General features: G+C 41.1%; 1 protein-coding gene across 2 annotated transcripts in view; it reads right to left on the bottom strand.

Moving 5' to 3' along the window:
* Positions 1 to 23,987, bottom strand: part of SKAP2 (src kinase associated phosphoprotein 2) — a 152,295-nt gene that overhangs the window by 48,035 nt on the left and 80,273 nt on the right. For both annotated transcript variants that reach the window (XM_039525721.1, XM_039525722.1), the window contains 2 exons: positions 10,397 to 10,474; positions 8,743 to 8,826 (listed from right to left, as the gene is read on the bottom strand). In XM_039525721.1, coding sequence (XP_039381655.1) covers positions 8,743 to 8,826; positions 10,397 to 10,474 — 162 coding nt within the window. The remainder of the gene's footprint in view (positions 1 to 8,742; positions 8,827 to 10,396; positions 10,475 to 23,987) is intronic.

A 23,987-nucleotide genomic window follows, 5' to 3' on the forward strand; every position in this document is an offset into this window, starting at 1 on the left:
GACGTATCTTAGATCGACTTAGATTGACTTACTTCGCATCCTCGCAGTGCGGGATCGACGGCTGCTACTCCCCTGTCAACTCGGCTTCCGCCTCTCACCCTGGTGGAGTTCCAGAGTTGACGAGGAGCACATTCGGGGATCGATGTATCGTGTCTAGACAAGACGTGATACATCGATCCCCGATGGATCGATCACTACCTGCCGAATCGGCGGGTAATGTAGACATACCCTTAGATTTGCAATCTGATAACAGGAAACCCCTGGATTGTTAGAGTATGCCACACAACTGTAACAGTGTAATATTGATAATGCTACTACAGAGGGACATGAACAGCATTAAGCCAACGTTGTTCTAGTATCATCCTGCTAACATGATTCTCTGAATGCCCATTTCAGAATGCGGCTTTATATTGCTCCTATCTCCTCTCTCATGTGCATGTCAAAAGAAAGAGAAAACTCTGGGCCCCTGTGGAGAATTTTTGCTCCACAGAGCTATACTAGTATAAAACTAGTATAAAGCAATGAAAATCAGGCCCCATGTGTTTATTTTGTATAGCAGCTTTGACACAAAGTATATCAAAAATATTTTACAAAGATCAATAGTAAAGTATAAGATAAAACTTCTTATTTGGGAGGTATAGGCAGGAAAAAAAGAGATGTTTTTGACTGAGATGTGAGAGTCTGTCAAGTGGAGAAAAGCATTCTAGGCTCTCACACCAAAAGTGGTGAATTATTGTGTTGGGATGGAGATGACATGAGTGCTAGGTGGGCAGAGGGAATCCTGAGAGAAGCCGAGAAAGACAAGGTTTTGAGGTAGCTTTGGGCAACTGCATCCATGAAGAATTTTGAAATAAAGGAGGGTGCATCTTGAATTAGATCTTGAAATGATTGGGCTGCCAGTTTGAAGATGAAGGAGAGGTGGCCATACTTCTTAGCACATGTGAAAAGGAAGGCTGCAGCATTCCACAAATCCTAAAGTGTGGAGAGAGCTAGGACTGTGGAGAAGGGGGTTGATATAGCAAGGCAGGAGGAGACAAAGACAGTGTGGGATTTCAGATAATGATAAAGTATGTACAGTATTTTTATTTGAGAGGTTGTAATGACTCTGAATAACAGATGTATGCAGTATTTACTTGTATCTAGGTAAGCATTTTATCTACCCCAGAGCCTGGAGCAGTTCTAAGCTATTATGATGATACTTCTATGATCTATTAGGTCAATGGGTATTTTGGCAAGCACACTAATACTGAACATGTCAGCTATGTCTGACAGTCAGAAAATGCATTTTGATCTGGTAAATAGTATTAACTGTTTCTATAATATAGGGCTTGTCTACCCAATGGATTAATGTGCACTAGGGGAGTGTAATTTCTAAAGTGAACTAGGGTGTTGTGTGTTAATTTGTCCATGTACATCCTGCTGGTGTGCACAAAATGTTCCCTAGTGTGCTTTAACCTAGTGCACCAGATGGGTTTACACAGACCATATTACTGCCTTTTAGAAATCACATCCCTGTAGTGCACCACTGTGTAGACAAGCCCTAGGGTGACCAGATGTCCCAATTTTATAGGGACAGTCCCGATAGTCAGAGCTTTGTATTATATAGGCACCTATTACCCCCCACACGCCGTCCCGATTGTGCCTTGCTATCTGGTCACCCTAACAAGCCCATACTCTTAGAATATATTTAGCTCTTCCTTAGTTTTGAGATTAAGGTTCTCCCAGATCTTTGAGACTCTTTCCAATGTTCTACATTGTTTCATATTAAAGTAGGTCTCATATACACAGTAAACATGCTTGCTAAATATTAAAGTGTGTGATGGAGCAAGGCCGGATGGCTACAGGAAAGTACTGAGGAACAGGTATGTTAGCCCCAGGCTAAACAAATCCCTAGTACCATGGGAACCAAAATGGCAGTTGCTCCAGGGTAATCAAGGCACCTGGGGCCAATTAAGAACTTTCTAGAAGGCACCAGAGAGAGCTACATTGATTGGAGCACCTGCAGCCAATCAGGGCAGGCTAATCAGGGCACCTGGTATAAAAAGGGGAGCTCATTCCAGTCAAGGGAGGAGGAGCCAGAGGAAGGAAGTGCGTATGAGGAGCTGGGAGCCAGAGACACTAAGAACTGAGAGGGTGTACTACTGGAGGATTGAGGGAACACCATACAATCAAGCAGTATCAGACACCAGGAGGATCCTATGGTGAGGATAAAGAAGGTGTTTGAAGGAGGCTATGGGGAAGTAGCCCAGGGAGCTGTAGCAGTCAAGCAGCGGTTACAAGTAGCGCTATAGAGACTGCTGCAATTCACAGGGCCCTGGGCTGGAACCTGGAGTAGAGGGCGGGCCCGGGTTCCCCCAAAGCCTCGCTACTCCTAATCAGACATAGGAGGAGTTGATCCAGACTGTGGGTTTCATCTAAGGGGAAGACCACTGAGGGGAGGAAATCCGCCAATAAGCGCAGGACCTACTAGAGGAGAGGAGGAACTTTGCCACAAGTGTTAGAACCTCCCAAATGATTTAAAACGTCAAATTTTGGAACAGTCCTTTCAAGATGTCTTTCAAGATCTTGTAAAAGAATGCATTTCTTTTACAAGATCAAAAAAGTATGCAGTCATATTTTTAATTACAAAATGTGCCAAAGCAAGAGCAAAAATTGTACTGCCTCGTTACAAATGTCTTTTAAAAAATGCAACAATCCCTGCCCCTAAAAAAAACAACAACCCCAAATCGATTTAACAGTATCATGAAAATTCTGATAGAAAACTTAGTTATCAAATCATGTCTGTGGCACTTTAAAAATACGTATGTAGTACATTTATATGTAGTATACTGACTAAATAATCATTTGAGGGAAACTGGAGCTACAGTACTTTTATGGCCAGATTTTCAAGAGAGCTCATTGGAAAAAAAACAGGAAATGCTGAGTACTTTTGAAAATCTGAGCTAGATTAAACCGAGCCGGATTTATATTGCCTTAAGTTTCATCTTCAAGAAAACTGAGTGAAATTCCAGTGGACGCAAATGTCTAAGACACACTATTTAGGATTTCAGTTTACATTTTATAGGTTGAAGTGAAGAGTAGGAAATTATTGGGCCAGATGCTTGGCCCACTATGGGCCCTGTAAAGGCAGCATGATTACCCCACTGCTGGAATGGCGATTCGGGGCCAAAGAAGCTGGGCACAAACTTAGAATAAGTTTATGACTGCTCTAAGTTGCCAGTGCTGATAAGGGAAGAGGAACTGTGACTTAAAGCCACCTTCTCTTACCTCTGGTGCTGCACAGAACATAGCTCAGCTGGAACAGAGAATCTGAGCCACTGTTTTACATTCTGCTTGATTAATATTTTCTTCCATTTCATGTTTCTTTGGACTTCAAAAGTTTAATTATTACTATTTACGTATATTTTAGTAGGGTCTTAAAGGTCCCAGTCAGGGGGTCCTATTGTACTAGGTGTTATACAAACATGTAAATCTGAGCTAAATTGTGTGCTTCATTGTGCATGCAACCCCACTTCCCCCCATTAAAATCAATAGGAACTGCAAACATGTAGTTAAAGGCAAAAATATATGCCATGAGCTTTTAGGAAAGAAGAAATCTTTGACCAAGTTTTGAGTATGTATTCTCATGTGTATACTTGGCAAATCAATCTCAAACTGACATGCATTCAGTTGATAACTCGGGAGAATGTGGGCTTGTTGACTGGTCGTTACACGATTGTGGTGTCTCTTCCTGCCGTGTCTGCTTTTGTTTGCAGTAGCTTGCAATGGACTATTTAGACTGTTATTTGTGACCTAAACATAAAACTATAGCTAGAAGAAATCCTCCAAACACCAGAGTTAGTGCTTATTGTTTTGAACAGAGGACATGAATATACACTAGTGATTAAGAACATCTTGAAGACAGGGCTGGTGGCTCTTTAGAGTTAACTTGACACACTCCTCAGCAGGGGCGGCTCTAGGCACCAGCAAAACAAGCTGGTGCCTAGGGCGGCAAAATCTAGGGGGCGTCCCCTGCGGCCGGGGGGGGGACGGCAGAGGACTGGACCTGCCGCAGGCATGACTGCGGAGGGGGCGCTCGTCCCGCGGCTCGGCTGGACCTCCCGCAGGCATGACTGCGGCAGCTCAAGCGGAGCTGCTGGACCCGCGAACCGTCCGCAGCCGCGGGAGGTCCAGCCGAGCCATGCGGGACCAGCGGTCCCTCTGCAGTCATGCCTGCGGGAGGTCCGCTGCTCCCGCGGCTCCGGGGCGCCTCCCGCGCATGACTGCTTGGGGCGGCCAAAAACGTAGAGCCGCCCCTGCTCCTCAGTATTAAGAGGAATTTAAAGTTAATGGATTAAAACATATTTGATATAACAATTCTTGCACATGCAAAACTCCCATTGACTTCTGACCTGGAATTATATGCAAGGAAAGAATGCACGATCTAGCCTTTATGGGTAGTCACAATGAAGGAAGGAGAACTGGACATATCTTAGGTAAGAGGTTTAGACTGGATTCAGTTGTATTCCTGCCATTGTTAAGGCTGGTAATATAACTGCAAACGTGACCAACGTCATGGCTAACATTGGTAAGAAGCCTATATTTTAGTCTGTGTTGAGAAACAAATGCAATAATAGTAACAGACTGGAGGCTCTGCAAGGAAATTAAAAATCTCTCACAATAGTTTTAGAGACTGAAAAAAATGTATTGACAAAAAAGGTTGCTGTTAATAATACATTAAATGATATATTCAACTCACAAAAGGAAGCTAGGGAGAACTGATACAAAAAACCCAAGATCACTTTCTAGGGGAAGAAGAAATAGTAAAAGAAGCAAGCCAGGATCACATCAGAACATTCAAAAATGTGTTAAGAATGATCAAACTTTAGAAACAGAGACTCTCTTAGAATTCTAAAGGAAGCAGCAAAGGAAACAAGGGAACATTTAACAGATACCTTTAAAATCTCTGGAAACCAGGAAAGCATCATAGTCAGAGTAGGAAGAGGGAATTGTAGCAAGTGGAAAATTGCACACGTAAATCCTGTGGGCTTTGAGATAAGACAAGACCCCTAGGTCTGTATTTTTTAAAAAAAGAGGAGATGAGATTAGGTGGATCAGCGTAGTTGAGAAATGCAACACTTGGAAGACCAATGCTACCAGGCTATTCAAACAGTACCACAGAATCTCTATGGATAAGTCCATGCTTGAATAATAGGAGTATAACAGTAGGAATATACTCCTGACAAACTGACCAGGATGGTGATAGTGATTGTAAAATGTTCAGGAAGAAAAGAGAGGCTACAAAAACAGAAAACCCAGTAATAATGGGAATCTCAACTATCCCCATGTTGCCTGGGAACATGTCACCTCAGGACGGGATGCAGACATAAAATTTCTAGACCCCATTATTGACTGCTTCTTGGAGAATGGCAATTCTTGATTTAGTTGTAAGTGGAGCACAGGATCTGGTCCAAAAGGTGAATATAGCTGAACCATTCAGTAATAGCAACCATAATGGAATTAAATTTAACATCCCTGTAAAGGGAAAATGCCAAAGAAACCCACCACAGTAGCATTTAACTTCAAAAAGGGAACTACACAAAAATGAGGAGTGTAGTTAAATGGAAATTAAAAGGAACAGTCACCAGAGTGAAATGCCTGCAATACAGCATGGAAACTTTTAAAAAATACCATAATAGAGACTCAAACTGTATAACATACCCCCAAATTAAAAAACAAAAACCAGTACGAGGACTAAAAAAATTTCACCAGGGCTAAATAGAGTAAAAGAAGCAGTTAGAGACAAAAAAAGACATTCTTTAAAAACGAAGTAAAATCCTAGTCAGAAAAATATAAAGGAACATAAACTCTGGCAAATCAGGTGTAAAGGTTTAATTAGGCAGGCCCCCCCCCAAACTGAAGAGCAACTAAATAAAAGACACAAACAAACAGCAAAAATAGGGGAAGAAGAAATAGTACATGAGAAGCAGGAAGCCTGCCAAACAATCAGTGGGGCAACAAGGCCATTGTGGAGAAGCCAAATTAATTTTTTGCATTGGTCTTCACTGCAGAGGATGCACAGGAGAGTCCCACACCTAACCCATTCTTTTTAGGTGACAAATCTGAAGAACTGTCCCAGATTGAGATTTTGGAACAAATTGATGAATTAAACTGTAATAAGTCACCAGGACCAGATTGTATTCACCCAAGAGTTCTGAAGGAACTCAAATATAAAATTGCAGAAATACTAACTGTGGTATGTAATCTATTGCTTAAACCAGCCTCTATGCCAGATGATGATTTTTTAAAAAGACTTCAGAGGTGATCCTGGCAATTACAGGCCAATAAGCCTAACTTCAGTACCAGGCAACCCGGTTGGCACTACAGAAAAAAACCCAGGATTATCACACATGTTGGGGAAGAGTCAACATGACTTTTGTGAAAGGAAATCGCATCTCACCAATCTATTAGAATTCTTTCAGGGCATCAACAAACATGCAGACAAGGGTGACCCACTTGATACAATGTACTTTGACTTTTAAAAAGCCCTTGACAAGGTCCCTTACCAAAAGGTCTTAAGAAAAATAAGGAATCTTGGGATAAGAGGGAAGGTCCTCCCATGGATCAGCAACTGGTTAAAAGAAAGGAAACAAAGGGTAGGAATAAATGGTCAGTTTTCACAGCAGAGAGAGGTAAATAGCATGGACCCCATGCACCTGTACTGGTACTAGTGCTGTTCAACATATTCATACATTATCTGGAAAAAGGGGTAAACTTTGAGGTGGCAAAGTTTGCAGATGATGCAACATTACTCAAGATAGTTAAGTCCAAAGCTGACTGTGAGGAGTTACAAAGGGATCTCACTAAACTGGGTGACTGGACAACAAAATGGCAGATGAAATTCAATGTTGATAAATTCAGAGCAATGCACATTGGAAAACATAATCCCCACTATACATACAAAATGATGGGGTATAAATTAGCTGTTACCACCTAAGAAAGATCTTGGAATCATTATGAATAGTTCTCTGAAAACATCTGCTCAATATGCAGCAGACATCAAAAAAGCTAACAATCTTATGAACCATTAGGAAAGGAATAGATAATAAGAAAGAAAATATCATAATGCCACTATATAATACATGGTACGCCCACACCTTGATGCAGTCCTGGTTGCCCATCTCAATAAAGATAGATTTGAATTGGAAAAAGTACAGAGATGGGCAACAAAAATGATTAGGATATGGAACAGCTTCCATATAAGGGGAGATTAAAAAAAGACTTGGAAAAGAGATGATTGAGGGGGAATATAACAGAGGTCTATAAAATCATGAATGGTATAGAGAAAGTGAATAAGGAAGTATTATTTACCCCTTCAAACACAAGAACTAGGGGTCACCCAATGAAATGAATAGGCAACAGGTTTAAAACAAAATTAAGAAAGTACTGCTTCACATAAACACACAGTCAACTTATGGAACTCATTGCCAGGGGATGTTGTGAAGGCCAAATGTGCAACTGAATTAAAAAAAAGAGAGTTAAATAAATTCATGGAGGACAGGCCCATCGATAGCTATTAGCCAAGATGATCAGGGATGCAACCCTATGCTCTAGGTGTCCCTAAACCTGTGACTGCTAGAAGCTGGGCCTGGACAGCAGGGGATGGATCACTAGATAAATTGCCCTGTTCTGTTCATTCCCTCTGAGGTAGCTGGCACTAGCCACTGTCAGAAGACAGGATACTGGTCTAGATGGGCCACTGGTCTGAACCTGTATGGCCATTCTCATTTGTACTCATGTCAAATAAGAATGAGGAAGGAGGCACAAAGACTTAAGCTAAGACAACACTGGGCACTCAGAGGAATTTAAGCGGAACTTTTATACAGCCAATTGTTAATATCAGGAAAGAAATTTAACATATATAGCTGTGCTCTGAACAACTGTGATCATGGAATTCTATATTTGATAAACTGTGACCGTGGAATTCTGTAATTCATAAACTTCCATATCAATTTTGTTCAGCAGACAAGTAAAAAGATGTTTACTAAACTGTCAACCTTTCGAATTCAAAACTGGGTATTAAAGTCAAGCTACACTCTTTCCTTTTTATGTATCTTCATAGAAGAAATCAGTTTGACTTTAAGACACCAGTTTGAATGTGCAGGGTTGTCTTTTAGATAAGACTTTGTGTTACTTGTGTACTCTACAAGGTTGAGATGGAATATTTGAGACAAACATGGAACCCCAAAATGCAGTTTTTAGAGAATAATTTTGAAGTGTGGTTCTACTCTGAAGAGAATTTTTTTTAATAAATTGGACAACCATTTAGACTAAAAAGAATTGTGACGTAATGAACGGAGAATGGATGTAGGAGCCAGACAACTATGAGATCTAATCCTGGCTCTGTTACTGGCTCACAGTGTAGCCTCACAAGTAATTTAACCTTTCTGCTTCAGTTTTCCCATCTGAGAAAAAATGAACACACTACTTAGAGGTGTTGAGAGGGTTAATATTTGTACAATGCTTTCAATACGTAAAGCACGTGAAAAAGCTAACTATTCCGGTAAAACATTAATTTGCTATCTCAAGATGGACTTAGCTTTAGGAGAGAAGGAGGCTGAGAAGCTATCTTCTTTTTCCACATATTAAAAGAAAGAATGATAAACTATTAAAATGTAGGTTTCAGAGTAGCAGCCGTGTTAGTCTGTATCCGCAGAAAGAACAGGAGAACTTGTGGCACCTTAGAGATGTAGTTACTCATACCTTTATCACTTCCATAATAATAGAAGACTGTTCTACTGAGAGCACACCAACGCTTCTGCCATTCAAAGCCAAGAAAACTGTGGTCTGCAATTAATACACAATTCATGTTAGATTGCTTTTACTACATACATTTAAGACAAATATATATGTGTGTATTTTCTTCAAAGGGGAGAAAAGGAAAAGAGGGAGCTGTATGCAGTCCTGAGGGAAAACTTGGAGTAAAAAGGAGAAGAGAACAAAAAAGAACTTGAAGATGGTAAACAGTACAGACAGGACAGTCTTGTGTGGTATTAAATGTATAGAAACTATGAACAACTTTATAAATACCTTTTACAGTTGTAACGCAGCATTAAACAGGTGTTAAGATGAAAACAGAAGGAATTATTCAATCAAAGTAAATATTGACTAAACCAAAGCTAAGCTCAATATTTGCTTTCTTGAAGGACAATAAATATTGATGCTCCCCCAAACATGAAGTCAACATACGCATTGTTACATACATTCTTCAAAAATACCCACAAGTCTCTGAATTATGTGTCACACTAGAAACTCATTGACCCATCACAGGGCTCTTCAGTTGACAACGAACCATGATTATTTTCTTGTGCGTCAAAATACAAACTATTTGAAGTTTTCTCTTTTAGCTAATGGTGTTGTGACAGATATGTTAATATCCTTGGGAGCCCTTATTGAATTAATTATGAATATATTTGGGATCCATTGTATTCAATGAATAGTTCATGTGTTATCATGGGCTGGGATTGTATGTAGCTTCTGAAGGGGGAAAGATGTGAGACCTGGGGATTCAAAGGACTATATTGAACAATGTGCCAGACAAGAATGGAATTTTGGAACAAAAAGTGTTAAGTGGTTTTCCTGGGTAATATCCAGGGGGAAGTGAATGCAAATTCCTCACCTCCGGTTATGCACAAACCCAGCCTGAAGAGTGGGCCTTTGTCTGATTATTACCTGTAATACGAAGCCCCGATCAATGGCCCAAGCTGTTTAAAGGAAAGGCTGAATGCTTTGTGGTTGTTCTAGTTCTGAATTTGAGACAGTTATGTATTTGTAACCATGGGAAAACCTCTTTGTTGGTTTGGAAGACTGACATCTACCAGAGCCACAGGTTGGAGTTGAGGTGAACTCTGGCAAGCTTTTTAGCATGAGTCTAGGTTCTTCTATTGTTTGTTAGTGTTCTCTGTGATGCTTTTACCTTAAGAATAAATGTCTTTGCATAGAAAGGGCTGTGTGGTAACATAATGTGGGCAATTATGCTGTTTATAGCCTCCAAGGAGAGAGCAAAGTGCAGATACTGGCTGTTTAGGCCATCTGGCTTGCTGGAGATAATACAGTGTAGGCCAGAGAATGTGTAGCCTGGAAAAATCCCAGTCAGGAGGGAGAGAGACACAAGTGTCTTTGCCCAAGAGAGGTGATGGCTGAGGAGCTGGGAGCCTAGAGCAGATGTCCTCAAGAGACCACAGAGGGGGAATACAGGTGCAAATGCCCCAAACTATGAGAGGTAGCATGAGAACTCTATTTTTATTGCTTTTTATTTCAGCCTTCTCCGTGTAATTTAGTGTGTACATACACACATATGCATATATAAAGTATGTATTTTTCATTTAACATTTTTCATAAAGCCAGCTTACTTTACCTTTTCTGCGTTTTTCAAGGTATCCAGCCTTTAGAACAAATTGAAGGTCTTGAGCAGCAATAGGAGGAAACTGGTTCCCTGAAAGGAAAAAAAAGTATTATAAACCACTGTTTTTCAAGCTAAACACTACTCTATCCATATTAATAAGAACTGGCAGTGCCAAGGAACTACTGGAAGAATAGAATTCTATTAAATACTATTCCAGATCATTTTTGGCTAAACGGACACAAGTATAATGACAAAGCTGTTGGCTGCATTGCTATGCCAATGCAGTGACAGGAAAATTATAGCTGTGAACCAGCCCCTCAAGTCTCCAAGGGGAAGGTGGGGAGGCGGGGAGAATCTGTATCTACTTTCCAGACAAGATGAAAATTCAACATGTTACATTAATCTAGAGGATGTTAGTTTGCATCTTAAAATACAGTTTAAAGTGAGCTGTTTAGTAAAATCAGAGTTTTCAAATCCGTGTATAGAAGCAAAGGTCCTTAAATACCTTAGATACAATTATTAACTGTAATTAAATGCAAAATTTAATTTTTAGCCATCACCATCTCCAAAAGCCTAACAAAAATCTACCACAACAGTCTACAAAGTGTGCACCCACATGCCATGCTGTTTAGAAAGAAAGGAACCAGACGAAAGGATGATAAAAAGCCATGTCTTATTGACAGATAACGCATAATTTGTGCTAAATTAGGAAAGCACTGTTAAAGCAAATAGTACTTGAGGATATTGGACAGTCAAGACAAAAACACTGCTCACAAACTGCCCAAGCGGCTTCTCTTTTAGAAGTATTGTTATTTTCTGTAAAATGACCAATGTGTTCAGTTACATTTGTACTCCCCCATCCCCCAATTTTTAGCCCACAGCTAGAAGTGTGAGATTCTAATATTCGGGATTAAACTGGAAACCTAGACACAAAGAACTTATTTAACAAATTAGTTTCAAATCTTCACAAATGTGGAATCAACTTTTTAAATTCTAAAATACTAATATAAAATATCAAGAGCAGAAATACAGCTTTAGACATGCCTGACCATTTATGTATACAAATGTCCAGTTTTTCCACAAGTACAACAGCTATTCCTGTGGGGGGAGGGTTAATACATTTGAACATCAAAGTGTAGTTTTCCCATTACTTATTATCATTAAATATTCATATTAAAGTCACTGTAGGTAGGTGGCAAATTTACATGGAAACAATTTTTTATCAAAATTTTATTCATAACCTTGTTAGTAATACAGTGAAAACCACACTAAGGATCACAATCAGAAGACTACTTTGTTAAGAAACCACTGTGAAATATCCCATCTGGAAACCAATTTGTCTGACCTTGAGCTAAACACTATCTCTGCTAGGTAACCAATGCCTGCTGGGCCCTTGGGTGGTCACTTAAAACAGGATTCTACCTATACTATTCTTCTTTGGGTACTGGTTTTGTTAACAAAAGATATTTGTGGTAGGGCAAGAAAAATGTTAATGAGAACAAGAGCAAACAAATTACTGAAGACTACAAAAGAAATGTACCGAAGAGGGGAATATACTCCCCTGAGAAATCCAAAACTTTTCAAACAGTAAAAACAAAATATATGGTTAAGTTACAACCAATGTAGCAAAGTGTATTAACATTCCAGTTATTAAAAAATTGTGCTTTGACATTCAGTATTATACTATTACATTTTTATTTCTAAATATTCCACATTAAGATTATTACATTTCACCAGTGGTTCTCAACCAGGGGTCCGGGGCCCACAAACAGGTTTTAGGGGGTCCCAAGAAGGACCAGCATTAGACTCACTGGGGCCCAGGACAGAAAGCCGAAGCCCTGAGCTATGAGCCCCACTCTGAGCCCCGTCATCCAGGGCTGAAGCCAAAGCCTTATCAACTTAGCTTTGCGGGGCACCCTGTGGCATGGGGCCCCAGGTAATTGCCCTGCTTGCTACCCCCTAACACTGGCCCTGCCTTCTATATGCAAAAAACAGTTGTTGTGGCACAGGTGGGCCGTGGAGTTTTTATAGCATGTTGGGGGTCCTCAGAAAAAGGGTGAGAACACCTGCCTTACATCACTATTATTTCTACTCCTGTGGAATTTATGACTAACATATTAAAAACAAAAAAGAGTTATGTACCACATGCATAAAAGTATGTGACCACAAGAACTGCGTTTGGGAATTTAGCACAGGACACTCACTACATCATTAGTTAAGAAGCTGATCTAGTTATTAGATCAAAATAACAACTGGTTATTAATTGCTGAAGATAAGCAAATGGCTTCTGGCTAAAGATCTACAGCTATTGGGCTGATATACCTTAACTCACCCATAGCTGTACTGAAAAATTATCCATTTCACAATGAGAATCTGACTGTTGTCTGGGAATGGATCAGGGAGGAGGCTTCAGAAACAGCCTTGGTGCGCTGCCTTAAATTGGTCATTGGGAGGCATCAGCGTGCAACACTTCCAGCTTTACCTCCTCCACGAAGGCATGTTATATACTAGACCAAACACTGCAACAACAAAGGTGGGGGAAGGGAAAAACCTAATCTGTCAAACACATTAACCACTGTTGCTTCATTTTTAAGCACAAGAGCTTCAAAACATTATCTGGATTCCAATTTTATGCAAGGCTTTAGTTTAGATTTGTTTTGTTTTTGTTTTACATTTTTCTTTTTTTGAGAGAGGACGTAAAATTTGCAGGGGGGTATAATATAGCATCTATAAGAAGTATCAGATCAATAGCCATGGACAATGAAGACCTTTATCTATAGACCAAGAAAAGTGCCCACAGTGATTTCTCTACACTGTCCTGACCATAGCTGGAACCTGATCTGGACTGCCTGCCTTCAGAGGAATAGAGGAGTTCAGGCTCCATAGCAATTCCATCCTTATCTCTGCTGAGATTGCCAAGTTAGTGCCAACTGTAGGGTGGTAGTTTTGGGGATGCAGAGATTAGCCTGCAGAGAACTAAAGTGAAAACAAAGTTATTTCACATAGGAGACTGAACAGCCTACTGCATAGAAAGCTACAAGTAACAGCAGAGGCAGGTACTCAATACCATGCTTCTTCTGGGTTATGGTGTGAGGAGGAGTCTCTCTCCTCTTCCCTTACCCCCAACTAAGTAGTGCAGAACTGAGAACCCACCCTGGTTCAGCAGCTCACTGCATTATGAACAGCAGATCCATCAAACAAGAAGCTAGTCAGTTTGACTAGTGCTCAGATTTAAATCGATGGAAGTGGAAACTGACCAGATACTTGTCAATTTCATGCTGCAGCCCCGAAGTCTTAGAACAGAAGCAGGGTGGCAATGGTGGGAGAGAAAAAGTCAACACACAGAGCAGAGATTTGGCAAAGTTTCCTTTTTCTTTCCCCTCTACAACCCAAAAGCGTATTAAGAACCAAGAGGGCAAAGGAGAAAGAATAAGGAGCATCCCCACTCAGGTCTCACTAGCGGTAGGTGTGTGTATGTGGTGGGGAGAGGGAAAGCGTAAAAACTTAAGCTTCCTTCACATCAAAATGAGAAGTGAGAGACTGAAACCTTGTCCTCCAGCAACTGGCTGGACCCTGCTGAGGAGATTCCCAATCTTTCTATTCTGCTCCCATTCCTGCCCCCATCTCCCCAGTTGTTACTGCCTTCTTGTTTATATTAAATAAATAAATGAGAGGAAGGGGTTACAGAGGTTTAAAATTCAAACTAAAAATTTCAAAGTATATTAAATATGTACAGCAGCTACTTTTCATCAGAATACTGTTTCCCTGTTTATTTTAAATAGACCAGGTTTGCCACAAAGTTCTTAAACACTGCTAATGGAAGCCCACTGAAGTAACATTTTATTTTTATTACAGACACAGCTAGAGGCCTCAGCTGAAATCAGGGTCCCATTGTGCTAGGTTCTGTAACTTACACAAATTATGACAGTCCCTTCTCTAAAGAGACCAAATTCTGTCCAACGAAGTGGGTATTCACCCACGAAAGCTCATGCTCCAATACGTCTGTTAGTCTATCAGGTGCCACAGGACTCTTTGCTGCTGTCACAAGACAGACAGAGGTAGTGAGAAAGGAAATACTGATATTTTACAGATAGGGAACTGAGGCACAGAAAGATTAAGTGACCTGTCCAACATCATGCAGGAAGTCTCTAGCAGTCATGAACTAAATCCAGAACTCCCAAGTCCCATTTCAGTGACCTAATAATATTTCTCAAGACCATCCTTACTCTCCTTTGAGATTAAAACATCCTAATATGGCCCAACTTTTGAGGGAAGGTTAACTCAGACCCCCCCAGTATACAGCTTAATATGAGGGAAGACCAATTGCTTTCATGTTTTTCCTTCTCTTCACTCACCCACCCGCAGACAGAAGGAATCTCCCAGTGCAGTTCTCCTCATCTGATCCTGTTGGGCAGTGCTTCAGGCTTGATGTTCTCTTTCATGGCTTCCCTAGGAGTATTTTCTCCTGAGGAAGCCCTGCAGGTCGCAACTGCTTAGGCCTGAAGTGCTTCTGATTAGAGAATCCACATGCATAATCCCAGAGTGATGTTTACAAAGGTCACCAAAATACCAGAAGAGGATGCTTACGAGGCCTCTCAAACCCCACAAATTTGTCTATTTTAAATTTTGCTCTATATTCTTCATATTTTATATAAAATGGACCAGATGCTCTCCCTTGTTTCTGGCCTCTTTGTGCCATCTAAGCAGCTGGCAGCTCCTTTATGGCCTTAGCAGACAGGCAGATAATCAGGGCTGGATTCATCTTTTGTGGGCCCGGCGCCAAACATATTTGTGGGCCCCCTTGGGGGCAATGGAGCATAGCACGAGAGGGTTGGTCTCCGGTGCGAGGGGCCAGCCAGGGGCATGGCATGGCAGGGGTAGCCCCACTCTGCCCAGCCCAGTGTGGGGGCACTATTTACAAACCAACAGTTGCCAGACACACAATGGCATGCCTGGCCCTGTGCTGCCAGTATGTCCCTTCCCCTTGGGGGCAGGCCCATACCATGCCCCACAGCCTCCCCCACCCACACTGGAACACCCCCCAGACTGCCTATGGCCACAGCCCCCAACCCAAACCATGCCAAAAATGCCCAGCGCACTGCACACCATCACCCCTGTCCAGTGCCTCCCTGCCCACAGCCCAGCACCCCCACAGAACTCCCACTCCTTAGTGCCCCAACACATACAGATCTTCCCTGCCCCCTCACAGCCCAGCACACCCCCCAGAGACCCACTCCTCCACCCCCTGCCTCCCAGCCGCACTCCCCAGCCTTGCTGGGAGGCGACTGTCTCTGCCGGGCTGAGCCAGCAGCACAGCCAGAGCTGGTCGGCTGGGAATCACTCCAGCCCCTCGGGAGTGGTGCAATCAGCTAGGCCAGGGCCTGCCCCTCAGGACCCACTTGGCTGGAGGGGTGCAGCCAAGCCCCCCACACTGTCCTTCCCCCACCCCCAACTGACTGAGACTGGTCAGGCTTCTGCACCAGTCCCAGGCAGTTCAGCTCCAGGGAGACAGGCAGGGCCCCCCACGTGGTGGGAAGCAGAGACTGCCCGGAGCTGAAGGTGGCCAGAAGTCAGAGAAAAGCTGGTGGGTGGGTCCAGGGGGCAGAAAGGAGCCCTCGGTCAGCCAGCAGGCCGAGAGGAGCAAGTGAGGGAGCGGCAGCAGGCTGATGGGGGTCTCAGGGTGCAGCAGCAGAGAATTACACAAGTGAGGGAAAGGTGGAACACTCATTGGAATGTAAGGCTGGCTCCTACACCAACCACTTCCCTGCCCCATTATAGGGCACTTAAAAGGGTATAGCTTCACTAAGCAAATTTGCAGTGAGCCTATGTCCTTGTACAGACTGCTCCTTATGCTTAAGTTTGACAATCAGGGAGCCAGCTCCTAGAATACCCTCTGCCCAATAGAGCTCGGTGCAAGAGTGAATCTGGCCCATTACTTTTAAATAGTAAACACTTCACACGGTGCCTTAACTTATGATTCAGGGTATGATTCTGTCATGGAGGTCATGGATTCCATGACTTTAGGGGACCTCTGTGACTTCTGCAGTGGCAGGGCTGGAGCAGCTGTCAGCCCTAGGAATGCCCGAGCAGCAGCCCCAGGACTGAAGCCGTGGGGGAGTGAGGGGTTGGGTCAGCCCCAAGGCCGCCAGAGCAGTGGCCCGCAACACCCACTCCCTGCAGCACTCCCACTGATAGTTCCCCCCCCCGCCAAACACACACATACAGTATTTTTAGTAAAAGTTAGGGACAGGTTATGGGCTTCCGTGAATTTTTGTTTATTGCCTGCGACCTGTCCCTGACTTTTACTAAAAATACCCATGACTAAATCTTAACCGTACCTATATGAAATTTAAATATGTATTCATTTTTGATTTCCAGTGAATGTGAAGTTGTTATACTATATTATCAATACAAAGTAAATTAAAGAACACCGGGTCATGTTATACTGCAGTACGTGCCACTAGTAAGATATTTTATTTCTCCAATGTGGGCTAAGGGATACATAAAGCAAGAAATAATTAGAGGCCAATGCATTCTTAAAGGGTGCTTAGCATGTTTATGGGAAGTTAAGCAGGTGAAGTGGAGATAAGTGTGATTCAGTAACAACTAAGTGAGCTATTATAACTTGTCTTCCCAGCAAAGCATTGTGGCTGTGGTGATAATGGTAAAGAGAACTTTTCCTCTAGAAAGAGAGATTCAACATCTTTTGGTCATCCTAAAAGGAAAACTGTGAAACTGAAATATAATTTGTAAAGGAGAGTTTACAGTTGTTTCAGCTTCTCTCTCTTCCCCTGCAATTTTCTAACTTTTACTTTACAAATCACTGTTCTTTTAAAAAATATATGTTTTTATTTGCCCTTCTTACTGTTTGAAAGATACACACACACAAAAAGGGAAACTGCCTATGTAAATAACATTGAACCAATTCCAGTTATCTTTAATCAAAAGCAAAAAGTGTATTTAGCCCATGTTAGAAAATACAGAGAAAAAGCGCTAACGATGAAAAAGCACTACTAAATAGGCAAAATATTTCCATATTCCTTAATGGCAAATCTACCTACAAAATGGTGAACAAAATCACTTTCTTGGCCTAAAGGCTACTATGGCTCTTGTCAGACTGAAAGCTGACAAACTTTCTGGAAATGTGTTAAATTGCAGTGAGGAAGATCTATTGTCCCAGCAAGGAAGGTAGTACATGCCTTCTCTTCCCCAAAACTTACTTTCTTCATTTATCCCATTTCCCTTTAATCTTGAAATGAAACACTTGTCCATTGCTAATAACTTGCTGCGGAGAAATTCTATTGTCCTTGGAGCCTGTCCACTGTAATACAATGTGATTATGCCTGTTACCCATAATGGTTAACCTACACAGGTGTTTTGCATATATTTAAATATATCTCTTTTCCTTGGAAATGTTTTCAAGAACACCAATTTGCATTTAATTAAAATAATATTTTCCTCACTTTCAAAGGCTTTTTGTTAAGGGAAGGTGATTATCAGGCAAGTCTCAGTAGCCTCATCAATTGTTTTCAATATCTTTCGAAAGTATATATTAGTAACATGCAAATGAAAGTAGCCTACTAGCTGTCAGATAACACAGCACACAGAACACAATGTTAAAGCTGCAAGATTTCAACGGCAAATACATTACTGGTCACCAAGACTTAAGCCATCATACGTTTTCAAAGGTGTCTCAAAGAAAAAGAAGCTGTGTCACGTAGCTCTTCAAACTGCTTCTTTCAAGGGTAGGTTTGGGGAGCCCTCTACTCTATAGCCCTCTGCTCCGTAATAATGTCTTATTCATAATTTGATTTGCACGCAGTTGGCTCCTCAAAAAGGAATGTATTTGGGTGATAAGGTTTCTTATTCAGGAATATTTAAAAGCAGTCATCCCTTTCTAGTTATTTAGCTCTTTCTGGTTTTGGAACTGGAGTTTTGTTTACCAACATTAAGGCTACAGCTTTAGGGCCTAAATTCTGCAGGTTTAGGAGAGGGGGAGAGAGAGAGAGAAGGGGAATTCTCTGCTTCCCTTCCGTGTGTTCAAGAGAAGACAGTGGACCAGGTGGCTCAAATGCTACTGCCATGTATTATTTATAGAAAGAAATATTTGGTTCCACCCATAAGTATTATACTGCTTTAAAGATTGCTTTTTCATTTATTCCCTATTCATGTGATTATATCTTAAAGTGTAGTATGTACAATTTAGGTTAAAAACTATTAATATCTCTGGCTCTTTATACCTCTATAACCCATACTTGTTTGTGTTCAACCCCTCTCTTTCACTTAACATTCGTGTTTTCATTGGACACCTTCACTTCTTTCTTTGTCATCATTTGCTGGGTCAAAATATTAGGCCCCATCCACCTGTGACCAGTCTGGTGGAATTATTGTATAATCAGACACACCTATAATTGATTCTGTTCTTAAATTTTAAAATTTACACTTTGATCTTACTTTTCTACACAGATTTTCTTCTGGATATGTGCAAACTTGCATTATTTCTTGAATTGGTTCTAAGATGTCCTTTGTTGCTACATTTTGTTGTATAGCACCTCAAAGGTATTGTATTAATTAAAAAATAATCACTTTTTCCCCTTGCTTCATAAAGGACTGCAACATAAGCAATTACCTAACTGCAATGCACCACAAATACCACCCATGGCATTAAGACGGTGATACTGTATATTGTAAATGGCGATGGTTTCTCATTTTGACAAAAGGAGTCATGATGTTGGTCACAGGAGCATACTCTGGCTTCTGCTGTTTATCAAAGACAAGCAAGATGGAAGGAATTAAAGAATCCAGGTAAGCATTTGTATAGGCTATTACAGGGGTCGGCAACCTTTCAGAAGTGGTGTGCCAAGTCTTCATTTATTCACTCTGATTTAAGGTTTTGCATGCCGGTGATACATTTTAACGTTTTTAGAAGGTCTCTTTCTATAAGTCTATAATATATAATTAAATTATTGTTGTATGTAAAGTAAATAAGGTTTTTAAAATGTTTAAGAAGCTTCATTTAAAATTAAATTAAAATGCAGAGCCCCCCGGACCGATGGCCAGGACCCAGGCAGTGTGAGTGCCACTGAAAATCAGCTCGCGTGCTGCCTTTGGCACACGTGCTTTAGGTTGCCTACCCCTGAGCTAGTATGATCATTGGTGGAACAGGAGGACATAGAAGGTCAAAGGCACCCTCTCTGAGGAGATTAGATCAAAAGCAGTATACAAAAGTCCTCCTGTGCAAGTTTACTGCCTGGCATCTCTGAAATACAAGGCACAGAAAGTTTAGTAGAATGTTGCTTAAATCCCTCCAAGAATCATTAAAGTTTAATTAATCATTCTGGATGGTGGAAATGGGAAATTTCAATCATCCACAGGTCCACACTGCATCTAAAAGGAAGGCATATCAGATGTAGAGACATGAAAAACTAGTTCATGTCAGTGTGAAAACTGAACATTAAGAAATCCGTAAAGTTGTCCTGAGAATGCACACCTCCATAAAAGCTATGTATCTGCCTCCCAGACATGAACAAGTCAAAATAGGCTATAATTGAAAAATTAGATGAACAAGAAATTCCTATCATATGAAATAGGTGGGTTTAAAACTTTACAGCACAATCCCAGACAAGTATACATATCCAAATTTGAACAGAAAGTAGAGATTCAGAGCACACCCACAAAATATATGAACCATTCGCAGTGCTGTCAACCAGCCACTGAAAACTAAGGATATGTCCACACTGCATTTTTAACCTGGGTTTACAATTGCTGGACTCAGGTCTCACAGATGTTCTAAGTAGGGTTGTCAAGCGATTAAAAAAATTAATCACGATTAATCTAGCTGTTAAACAACAATAGAATACCACTTATTTTAAATATTTTTGGATGTTTACTACATTTTCAAATATATTAATTTTGATTACAACACAGAATACAAAGTGTACAGTGCTCACTTTATATTATTTTTTATTATAAATATATGCACTGTAAAAATGAAATAGTATTTTTCAATTCACCTCATACAAGTACTGTAGTGCAAACTCTTTATCATGAAAGTTGAACTTACAAATGTAGAGTTATGTACAAAAAAACCCACCTGCATTCAAAAATAAAACATGTAAAACTTTAGAGCCTACAAGTCCACTCAGTCCTACTTCTTGGTCAGCCAATCAGTCAGACAAACAAGGTTGGTTACAATTTGCAGGAGATAATGCTGCCTGCTTCTTGTTTACAATGTCGCCTGAAAGTGAGAACAGGCATTTGCATGGCACTGTTGTAGCTGGTGTCATAAGATATTTACGTGCCAGATGTGCTAAAGATTCATATGTCCCTTCATACTTCAACTACCATTCCAGAGGACGTGCTTCCACGCTGATATGGGTTCTGCTTGATAACAATCCAAAGCGCTGCAGACTGAGGCATGTTCATTTTCACCATCTGAGTCAGATGCCAACAGCAGGTTGATTTTCTTTTTTGGTGGTTTGGGTTCTGTAGTTTCTGCTTCAAAGTGTTGCTCTTTTAAGACTTTTAAAAGCATGCTCCACACCTCGTCCCACTCAGATTTTGGATGGCACTTCAGATTCTTAAACCGTGGATCGAGTGCTATAGCTATTTTTAGAAATCTCACATCGGTACCTTCTTTGCGTTTTGTCAAATCTGCTGTGAAAGTGTACTTAAAATGAACATGTGCTGGGTCATCATCTGAGACTGCTATAACATGAAATATATGCAGAATGCGGGTAAAACAGAGTGTGAGACATACAATTCTCCTCCAGGGAGTACAGTCACAAATTTAACTGATGCATTACTTTTTTAATGATCATCATCAGCATGGAAGCATGTCCTCTGTAATGGCGGCTGAAGCATGGAAGGGGCATACGAATGTTTAGCATATCTGGCATGTAAATATCTTGCAATGCCAGCTACCAACGTGCCATGCGAACACCTGTTCTCACTTTCAGGTGACACTGTAAATAAGAAGCAGGCAGCAGTGTCTCCTGTCAATGTAAACAAACTTGTTTGTCTTAGCAATTGGCTGAACAAGAAGTAGGACTGAGTGGACTTGCAGACTTTAAAGTTTTACACTGATTTGTTTTTGAGTGCAGTTATGTAACCAAAATACCTGCATTTGTAAGTTACACTTTCACAATAAAGAGACTGTACTTCAGTACTTGTATGAGATGAATTGAAAAATACTTTTTATTTTATTTATCATTTTACAGTGCATATATTTGTAATAAAAATAATAATATAAAGTGAGCACTGTACACTTTGTATTCTGTGTTGTGACTGAAATCAATATTGAAAAAGTAGAAAAACATCCCAAAGTATTTAATAAATTTCAATTGGTATTCTATTGTTATAAGTGCAATTTATCACAATTAATTTTTTTAATTGTGATTAATTTTTTTGAGTTAATCGCATGAGCTAACTGTGATTAATTGACAGCCCTAGTTCTGACATGTCCATACCAAAATACACAGACCTTCTGACTTGGGTCTGTGGCTTGAGCTGTGACCACAATGCAGAATGACAGGATTTGCACAACAGGACTTGGTCTTTGACCCATTGCTCTACCAGGATCCTAGAACCTGGGTCCCAAGTGCTTGCTGACCCAAGTGAGACTGATTTATGCTGGATGGAAGAAGGCTTTTGGTCAAACCTGAGTCGGAGACCAGGATTAGTGTACAATGTAGACATACTGTAAGAGGCCACGAAAAATTAACCCACCACAGGACCATGACCAGTATGGCATCAGAACACATGTGGACAGTGTGTCTGATCAGGTCATTGTCCCTATATTCCCAGATGAATGGAAGGATGAAGGTCCTTCGGTAAATCAAGCAGCAGCTTAAAGCAAATGAATCCCCAACCCTGCATCAGCAGACTGTTACGGCTGAGACAGACTGTCTAGAAGCAAAGGGGAAGGCAAAAGCACATGTGGGGGGAAGGTAGCAGCTGGCCCCTCCTTCTCCTTACATCCTCTGCCTCCCTTTGACCTGGCTAGGGGGAGCCCCCCTTAATTGTAGTGTAGGAGCTGTGATTTTCAGGATGCCACACATCTGACAGATGCTTTGTTTTGGGATTAGGAACAAATTTTTCCCATTGAGGCCAAATTGGACAAGTTCCAGTGGGTTTTTTCATTTTCCTCCCTGACACAGTTGAATGGAATAGGAACTGGAAGTTTAATATTAGGAACGGTCAGACAGTTTAACACATGATAATTTGAGGCCAGTGTCCAGTGAGGATAAACGCTAAAAGGGCAAGCTCCCACAGGTAAATGAAACCTGGATATTTGCTAGTTGACCTCCTATCTATAGGAGAAGGGGAGACCTGAAGTCTTCACAGATGGAGGACCCACCTTAATATCCACTTATCCACACACATATAAAGGAGATGGCAAGAGGATTCAGAAATGAGCTGAGTCATAAGGGTAGGCCAAGGAGGGTCTACCCTGAATCACTGGCTATATAGCAGAAGCCCAGTAACTCCGCACTGGACCCAATTAAAATGTCTGGTGTATAAGAGAGGGGCATATAGCACCCCGCCGCAATATTAAATTAAGAAAGTTGAAGCCTGCCACTTAAAATACATCCATGTATCTGTCATTCATTTACTCATGTGTCGTAGGGTTGCCAAACCTCCACGATTGTCCTGGAGTCTCCAGAAATTAAAGATTAATCTTTAATTAAAGGCTACCTCGTGATGAACTCTCCAGGAATACCCTGCAACCCAAAATTGGCAACCCTAGTGTGTCCTGATCAACATTTTGGGCATCTCCAACTAATCATCAGCTTTTTTCCCTTTGATGTATGGTCACTAAAACATATAGAAAAGCTAACACTGCATTTTAGCTGTATAACTGCATTTACCATTTATTTGCATATAACCACCCAGGGAATACAGGATTCCCAAAGAGATAGTCACACGTGCCTCAATACTTTGGGAACACCAACAAGAACAAGTTAAAGTTAAGGTGGTTCTTTTTTTTTTTTTTTTGGGTGGGTTTTTTATAGTTTTAATGTTAATTGTACTTTTGGAGTGTTTAGTTTCCTCTTGGCATAACTGGCAGGTTTTGTTCAGCAAAGGCCAATCACTAAGCTGGAATAGAGACTAAACAGTAATGACAGATATTTAACTCAACACAAGAAAGATCATACAGTCTGGCAGAAAAGTTTTCCTCTGGTACATAAGAAAGGCCGTACCGGGTCAGACCAAAGGTCCATCTAGCCCAGTATCTGTCTACCGACAGTGGCCAATGCCAGGTGCCCCTGAGGGAGTTAATCTAACAGGCAATGATCAAGTGATCTCTCTCCTGCCATCCATCTCCGGGAGTGAATCTAACAGGCAATGATCAAGTGATCTCTCTCCTGCCATCCATCTCCATCCTCTGACGAACAGAGGCTAGGGACACCATTCTTACCCATCCTGGCTAATAGCCATTTATGGACTTAGCCACCATGAATTTATCCAGTCCCCTTTTAAACATTGTTATAGTCCTAGCCTTCACAACCTCCTCAGGTAAGGAGTTCCACAAGTTGACTGTGCGCTGCGTGAAGAAGAACTTCCTTTTATTTGTTTTAAACCTGCTGCCTATTAATTTCAT

The sequence above is a fragment of the Mauremys reevesii genome, linkage group 2 (assembly GCF_016161935.1).
Source record: "Mauremys reevesii isolate NIE-2019 linkage group 2, ASM1616193v1, whole genome shotgun sequence".
Taxonomy (NCBI): domain Eukaryota; kingdom Metazoa; phylum Chordata; order Testudines; family Geoemydidae; genus Mauremys; species Mauremys reevesii.